General features: G+C 57.5%; 1 protein-coding gene across 2 annotated transcripts in view; it reads left to right on the top strand.

Moving 5' to 3' along the window:
• Window positions 1–1,311: 1,311 nt before the first annotated feature.
• RPS6KA2 (ribosomal protein S6 kinase, 90kDa, polypeptide 2) overlaps window positions 1,312–8,400 on the top strand; it is a 336,292-nt gene continuing 329,203 nt past the window's right edge. The window contains exons 1-2 of one of the 2 annotated variants that reach the window (XM_006882782.1): window positions 1,312–1,374; window positions 6,756–6,815. In XM_006882782.1, coding sequence (XP_006882844.1) covers window positions 1,312–1,374; window positions 6,756–6,815 — 123 coding nt within the window. The remainder of the gene's footprint in view (window positions 1,375–6,755; window positions 6,816–8,400) is intronic. The other variant, XM_006882783.1, reaches the window with a different exon arrangement.

Raw genomic sequence — 8,400 nt, 5'->3', positions numbered from 1 at the left:
ATCAAGCCCTTGGCTCTGAAAAGGTCTCCTGACAAGTATAACGTCCTCTGACTTCAACATCTCAGAGAGGGAACCCCAACGCTTTCGGCTGCATCCTCTGAAGAGAAGGGGTGAGCAATGTGCCTCCACTGCACTCCAACACAGAAACTGTTCCCCACAGGCCCTCGTGGGAAGCTGGCTGCTCTCACCTGAGGGTCCTTAAGTCCTGCCACGTGGTGTGTTAATGAGAAAGGCCAGCCCCGGGTGGAGGGGAGCTCTGGGAGCTTTGGGTCTACCTGGGTACCTCACAAGAAAGGCCTGTTGACCCGCCAGCCCTGGAAGGCCTGGGGGGCTGTTCTCCCACACACCAGCCGCCCTTAGAGGCTCCGCGTCCAGGGCCAAGACAACTGGTTCCTCCTCCTGAGCCTCAGGTTTCTCCTCTGAGAAATGGGCTACTAACACCCACTGTGGAGAGGGGCTCAGGCGGGCGGGCCCAGGAGGCAGCCAGCCCTCCCAGGAGGGCGCTGACAGCAGCTGTTACATGGTGGGGTGACCATCCTCAGGGACAGTCCTGATCCCACTGCTTGGCGTCGTCAGGGACCAGCTGCACCAGCGCGCAGTGGCGGGGCCCCTCCCTGCACAACCCGCTCCTGGTCCCCTTGACGCACGCAGGCGGAGAGGCCGCTGCCCGGACGCTGGCGGCCTTGACTCAGCGCCACAGCTCTGCGGTTCCGCTGCGCGGTGTGTCCGCGGAGCCCTGGCCAAGGACGCGAGGGGCGGGCGGGCGCGCGTGCGCGTGTGCACGCGTGTGTACGTGCGTGTGTGTGCACGCGCGTGTGTGCATGTCCACGCGCGCACGAGCCCGCCGGTGCCGGGAGAGAGGTGGGGACGCGGCTGTCCCTCCCTCCTCCCTCGCTGCCCCCCCACCTTGGTTGCTATGCGGTTTCCATGACAGCAGCAGCCTCAGACTCAACTTTAACCCATCCCTTAGAGCCAATTAAGGTAAAAGAGTTGGAGGGGGTGCCGTGGAAGGAGGGGTGCAGCGCGCGTCCACTCCGGTCCCTGGCACTGCCTGACGGTGTGCTGCGTCTCCTGGGGCGCAAAGCGGGAAGAGAGGCCTCTGCGGACCCGGACCAGCGGCCGCCCCGCAGCCATATTGACGCCCCGGGCCCTGCGCCCCCCCACCGCCCCGCGCAGTGTGCCTCGGTTTCCCCAGCCCGGGGGCTGTGTGCGATCCCCTCCCGAGACGTCCGTCTGCCCACCTCTGCGCGTCCCGAGTCGCTGCTTCTGACCCTCCGTACTTGACCAAGGGGGAAGGAAAAGTTTCGGAAAATGCCGATCGCACAGCTGCTGGAGCTATGGAAGAAGATCGAGGTGGAGCCCATGGAGATAGAGGTGAGAGGCCCTTGCGCGCCGCGCCGCGTCCCGGCCGCCAGGGCGCAAAGGGCGCTCACCCCGGAGGGGAGTGTGCGTGCCGGACCGGTGTGTTTACTACACAGGCCCCCTCCGAGGGCACGCGCGGGGGTGATGCGAGCAGGTGCCTGGACACCAACAGGGACCAGCTGCGCGCCCTCCTTAACGCTTTCGCCTGGTTCCAATCAGACCGGCCCCGCTTGGTTTTCCTGCAACAAGTGGGAAGTCCTCCATCTGAGACAGTGAGGCGGACACCAGAGGCAGAGCAGCGCCTTGGAAGGATCCGAACCACAGGGCTAAGGAGTTCCGACAAGGCTCTCCGGCCAAGCGTAGGGGGTGGTCCACGGGGAGGAGAAAGGCGATGGCCTGACTGTGTCACAGACGCTCCCACCGAGCTGGGTCCTAATCACAGCAGCCCTGCCCTGGGTCTCCAGACTTTACACTAGGAGGAGATGGCCAGGCTTTCTCCCTTGGAGCGACTGGGGGATTTGAATTGCTGACCTTTTGATCAACAGTCTAATGTATTATGTGCCTCTCCGGCAGAGCTCCTTTAAGTGTTATACCATAGTAGATAGAAAGACAGGGTGTGCATGTAGTTATATACTGTTTTATAGACAATTAACTGCATTATTATAGTTTCGCATATATGGATATACCGTTGTTGTTTTGACTCATAGTGACCCTATGAACAATAAATTTGAGCCCTGTCCTCTCCTGTGCCATCCTCTTAATCCCGGACACCCTCAAGCTCATTGCTGCAGTCACTGTGTCAATCCACCTGGTCGAGGGTCATCCTCTCCTTCATTGTCCCCCCAAGCATGATGTCCCTCTGCAAGGAATAGCCTCTCCTCACAACATAACCAAACTATGTGAGTCAAAGCTCCATCATTTTTGCCTCAAAGGATCACTCTGACTGCACCTTATCCAAGACATAGCTGTTTGTCCTTTTGACAGTCCATGGGGTGTTCAGTATTCTTCTTCACCAGCTCAAAGGCATCAATTCTTCTTCTGTCATCCTTAATCATTGTCCAGCTCTCAGATGCATGACAAGTGACTAAAAAGACCATGGCCTGAATTAGGTGCACCTTAGCCCACAAACTGACATCATTGCCCTTCAGAGCTTATAGAGAGGTCCTTGGCTACAGACTTTCCCGATCTCCCGATCTCCTGACTGGTGTGTATGTGTATATATAGTGTTAAAGAAAATGAACTGTAAGTGCTATGTAGTGTGAACATATAGTACTGAGAGATAGATGTATAGATAGATATAGTGATAGGCAAGGAACTGTAAATATTATAAAACAATAGCAACACCCCCCCCCCAGACGCTCCTTGAATAGACCCTCCTCGTGATGACCCTCCCTCAGATTCCCAGCCTGTAAATGCTGAGAGGACACTGTCCACGTTTCTCCTTCAGGGCTGCTGGGGAGCTCCAGGCACCTGGGATGCACCCCTTTCTGTTGGCAGGACGACACATCAAGTGCTTCCCCTCCAGGGCTCCTCTGCTGCAGACACAGTGGATGTCAGATGTGTCTGTTGGTGTTGCTGCCCCTGTGGAACCAGGACCAGCTCATAGCTGACCCTCTTGTGGGTTTTCAGAAGCAGTAAACTTCATGGAAGGAGATTGCCCATCCTGTTCCCATGGGGCAGCTGGTGGATTTGAACCACATGCCTTCAGTTTGGCAGCACAGCTTCTTACCAGTGTTGTTGTTGTTAGATGCTGTCAAGTACAACCCACAGGGACCCTCTGAACTGCAGATCTGAACACTGTCCTGACCTGCGCCCTCCTCACAATTCCTGACACACTCAAGCCACTGCTCCGGTCAGTGTGTCAGTCCCTCTCGTTGAGGGTCTTCCTCTTTCACTGGCCCTCCGCCTTTCCAAGCTTGATGTCGCTCTGTAAGGTACAACCTCTCCTAGCAACATGTCCAAAATACGTGAGACGAAGTTTCCGCATCCTTGTGTAACACTAGGCCATTGTCCGTTCGTCTCCCAAAAGGCAGCGGAGCCACACCTCCCTGGCAGTTCCAGCCCAACGGACTCTACAGGAGAAAGATGGACAGTCTCCTCCAGTGAGACTCACGGTTTCGGAAACTCAGTGGACAGTCGGCAGGAGGCAGCACGCGGAGGGCTGTGCATTGAGTTCTGAGTGGTTCTGTTTTATCACAGTTCAGATGCTGTGTGAGGACCTCTGTCTCAGTCGCTTAACCTCCAGGAACCACAGGTGTGGCCTTGGCCCTGCCTCAGTCATCTCGCCCGCGCGCTCTGCTCTTAATGTTCCGAATTATGGTTTTCTGTGTACTTGCTGCATAATGTGGCTTCATTTTTGTGATTTGAAGCCAAATGAAAGATTTTGGAAGACAACCTACTGCCTCCTGTTAAATATTTTCATCAGGAGTGGAACGTCTTCGTCCTGCCTGGGATGGTGGTGGAGTCTGCAGGAGATGGCCGAGCCCTGTGTCTGCATTACTCCATTGGGGCACATTCCCCCCACCGTGGGGATTCGGGGGGAGGCAGCATCACCCCTGAATGGCTCCTGATTGCTCTGCACTGAAGACAAAGCCTCAGACTGGGCTGCCTGGGAGGTGCTGCCTGCCTTTCACAGCTGCAGGAAAGAGTGTGTGTGTGTGTGTGTGTGTGTGTGTGTGTGTGTGTTCAGCCACAAGTTCTTTTTCCATTTCCTGGTGCGTCCTAGCAGCCCTCAGAGTGTCTGCACTCTGGTCCGTGTGCTCCTTGGTATTCAGACCTGCACTGTGAGCCGTCCAAGGTCACAAGGTCCAGTGTTCGGGTCTGCAGGCCAGCCAATACTGGAGGGGAAGGGGGCCTTGCAGGAGTCTGGGGGCCGGGATCCTGGTACTGTCACAGCACAGTCCCTGTGGAGCGGAGCTGGAGGCAGCAGCCACCACTCAGGCCTCAGGGCCGGCTCTGCTGGGCCCTCCCAGGGGGTGGAGGTTTCAGGACCCCAGTTGGACAGAGTCCTTCCCACCAAAGGGGACCCCTCAGCAGAGATCTGAGAATCTGCAGATGCCACGGAGAGGAGGGCCTGTGTGTTTGGTTCTGGGAGGCGTCTGACCTCTGACTTGCTGGTGTTTGAGGTTGTCTTGTGTTTAAATGCCTCACATCTCAAGACACTGAACAAAACTAAACCCGTAAGAGCAGAACAAAGCAGTCCTCTCACTCCGTCCCCTGCTCTGCTGGAGCCTCACGTGTGTCTGGGGAGCTGAGCTCCGTGGGGTTTTAGGGGCTGATTTCTTAGTAGCAGATAGCCAGGCCTTTCTTCTGAGGTACATCAGGGAGACTCCAGCTCCCCACAGGCCGCTGAGTATGCTGCCTTTGCCCGGGGACCTGAGCAGATGCCGGGAGAGCCTGGAGGGAAGAGCACACGTGAGGTGTGTGGGGCTTCCACGGAGAGTCTCTTGCTCTCTGCGCACGTAGCCCCGGGGTGCTGGGTCCCTGTGTTCAGCAGCCCTGGGACTAGTTCAGTCTCTGACCAATCGAAGAGCAGCTTTCCTGTTGCTGTCTCAAGAAATCAGGGCACAGAAGTTAAGAGGGTCCTGGGTCCCCTTTATCTGATTGTCTTCAGCAGACGGTGGGGTGGGGCCCTCAAAGAAGGCCCAGGTGGCTCTCTGGGTCACTTGGCAAAGGTTTGGGTGCTATGTTTTAGGACTAATTAGGAAACACTAATGAAACGCTGGATCGGTTTAGAATCCCCCTCAGATCCAGCATCAGAGGTGCACGGACCCCATCCCGAGCCGGGCCTCAGAGCATTAAAAGATCCTCTGTCTCAAAGCTGGGGCAGTGACATCCCTCCTCATCCTGTGGGCCTCCAGGCACTGGGAGACGGGGGTGGGAGGCCAGCCGTGTGCCAGGCCGCCAGTTCAGCTGACCCTTTGAAGGAGCTAGTGTGAGTCCTCGCTGCTGGGATGTCACGATGCGTTAGAGAACAGTGATCTGTGACTTCGAGCAAAGCAGACAAAACGTGATTCTGAAGACTCAGTGTCGAGGAGGCAGGGTGACCACTGTCTTGGGCTGCTGGGTGGGAAGATGACCTGACACGGCCTTAGTGACCCTGGAGACCACCCCCTCCCGCCATGAGCTCCGGGCCCTCAAGTCTGAGCATAGTCCGGCTCGGGTCATCCAGGTCTGCAGTCCTGACAGCAGCCAGCTGCACCAAGGCCCTGGTCTCCTGTCTTCTGACCACATGGCACCTGTGTGACAGAGTGGAACTGCCCCAAGGGGCCACCAAGATTGTCATCTTCATAGAGGCAGCGGAACCACTGATGGACTCGAGACGCTAACTGTCCAACACACAGTCCTCTGTGCCACCACAGGCCTTGTTTAAACCCTTTGGGGCACAAACACCACGTTTGTGTTTTCTGGGGTTGTGTCTGCACGTCAGAACCTTTTCAGGTGTCATCTGGGCTCAGACATTGCTGTCCCCTCCTGTCACTGTCTTGTTTTAGCCGGTCACTGCCTTCACGTGACAGCTTGCCCTCTGCCCACCCAGCCAACCAGCAGGCCACACGGACCCCCTTGCTTCCCTAGCTCCCTGCCCTCAGGTACACACCCCGGATCTGCTCACGCTGGCGATCCGATCACAGCCTTGCCTGCTGCCTGCTTGTGAAGCCGGGGGCAGCGCAGGCCCTGGGCTGGAGTCCTCACCTTCTGTGTGGGAGACCCAGGTTCGATTCCGGGCCCGTGCACCTCATGCTTGGCCCTGCCCACTTGTCCACGTTGGGGGCTCACAGCTTAGACCAACAAGGAAGGTTTGGTGGGGAGCTTCTGAAAGCAGCAGTGGGGGCCATAGGTGTCACCCAGCTCCCTCTTCCACAGCCTGGCCCAGTGTCCTCCATGTGCGTGGGGTCAACATGAGTCAGGCGTTGTTAACAGTTCGGTCAGTGACGGCTGGACCAGATGCGCCCCTGGCGCAGAGCATCTCATTGTCAGGTGCTGTCCGGCCAGCTGGGACTCGGTGAGGGGGGCACAGCACCCTGGGGCCCTGCTCCCCTCACACTGCTGCGCTCCCAGCAGTGTCTCTCACGCTCCTGTGCTGACCCTCTGTGTTTCCAAGCGTGACATCCTTCTCCAGGACCCAGCCCCTTCTCATGACCTGCTAAAGTGTGTCAGAAAAGGCAGCCGTCCTTGCTTGTCAGGGCCCTCCACCTGCCCCTCCTCCAAAGCAGACGTGCTCTTGTCGGGCCTCGGTTCCTGGACGTTAACGACAAGTTCATTGTCGAGAGAAGGGAGGTTGGAAACAAGTGTCAGGTTCTGTCAGGACGGGTGCTCGGCTGTTCCCCTGCATCCTGACTGCCTGGGGGGCCGTTACTGATGCTCTCGTCCTGACAATGTGTCTCTCTCCCCAGACGGCGGAGGAGGACGCTAACCTGGACACGGAGACAGCCGCGGAAGACACCTCGGAGGAAGTGACCGTATGTCCTGCTGCTGCCTGCTTATGGGGGTTCGGGGGCTGGGAGGAGGGGGCAGGGGAACCTCGAGATCGATAGACCGTGGGGTTCCATTGGCACCACCCGCACACGCATGTACGTGCACATGTCCTGTGTGTGCACGTCGTAGTCACGGACTCCCTCGGAGACCCGTGTCCTTGGAACCTGGAAGGGGGCTGCTCACTGAGGTGAAGCCCCCCTCTCCGGAATGGTCTTTGTAAAGGGGGCTCGGGCACTGTTAACAGAGACGGCGAGCTGATGCCCAGGGGGCCCGAGAGCAGGCGCTGGGCGATTCCACATGGTGTGAGGTCAAGGATGTGGCTTCTCCCAGTGCTGGGGTTCGCTCAGCCCGGGGAGTGGTGGAGGTGAGGGTAGGAAGGAGTAGCCTTTCCCACAGACATGAGAGGCTCCAGGGCCCCAGGCCACAAGGTTGAGCAGCTAGTGAAGGAAGTGAGGTGCTTCTGGAGTGATCCCCTAAGAGGGGGCCCGGCAGGGGCTGTGCTCATGGCATCTGGCAGCGAATCCAAACGTCATAAGTTCAAACCCACCAGCAGCTCCACAGGAGAAGGGAAGCAGTCAGCTCCCTGAAAGATGAAGAGACCCCGGAGCTGGACCACTGTGTCCTGCAGGGTCACTAAGGCCGCACTGACCCGATGGGAGTGTGTTGATGGTTGTAATACCAGAAGGAAGAAATAAAAGGAAGGACAGAGAATTAGCTGTTGCTCACTGTATATTTCTGATTTTCACGCCGTGTGCTAGAATGTTCCCGAGCCAGAAAAATGGTTCAAGTCCAAGAAAAATTGGTGTCATAGGAGAGAGTGGTGACGAGGACATGGGCGAGGAAGAGGTGGCCAGTAGAGGGTGAAATCAGCGTGGACTCGACCCTCCTGCCGCGGAGTTTGGTTGACGGACTGTATTTCCGTCTCACAGAGGAGATCCTCAGAGGGTGGTGGTACAGGGAGTTGGCAGGCCGCCTTAGCAGAGGTGACGTGTGTGTAACGTGTGTGGTGACCCAGAATAGATGGCAGATGTTGTAGATGGGGAGAGGTGACAGCTTCCAGAAATGGTCTACTCAGAGGCCTCTGTCACGCCAGCCACCTCAACAAGTCACGTAGTGTCAGCCTGCAGCCACTGTGGCCCGTGACCAGGTGGCAAATGAGGGACAGGCAGACGAAGCAGAAGGCACTGTGGCTCTCCTGCAGCTGACCGTCCTTCGGAAGCTGGGCCAGCTGCTCGGCTGACTCTGCCTGGACACTGCCCGACTTTACAGTCCTCTTGCTGTCTGGCCACGTGCTCATGTCGACCACTCAGAGTGTAGCCATCGCCCAGCTCTGCAGAGGTCGCAGGGGGTCTCGACCTGCTACCTGGGACTTTGACAGAGGGAGGGATGTTCACATCAGTGCCCTGTGACGTGGGCAGTGGTGGTGGAAGTGGCTTTGGCACCTGATGGCTGTGTGTGTGTTGTGTGATTGTCATGACACTCACAGTAACCCTGTATGTGATGGTCTTACGTGACATTCATGACCCCATGGTGACCTGTGTGTGATGGTCTTACGTGACGTTC

Source organism: Elephantulus edwardii, unplaced genomic scaffold (genome assembly GCF_000299155.1).
Source record: "Elephantulus edwardii isolate Elephantulus edwardi_28Jun2011 unplaced genomic scaffold, EleEdw1.0 scaffold00024, whole genome shotgun sequence".
Lineage (NCBI taxonomy): Eukaryota > Metazoa > Chordata > Mammalia > Macroscelidea > Macroscelididae > Elephantulus > Elephantulus edwardii.
Note: the sequence above shows the minus strand (reverse complement) of the source record. Positions and strands in the feature narration are given on the sequence as shown.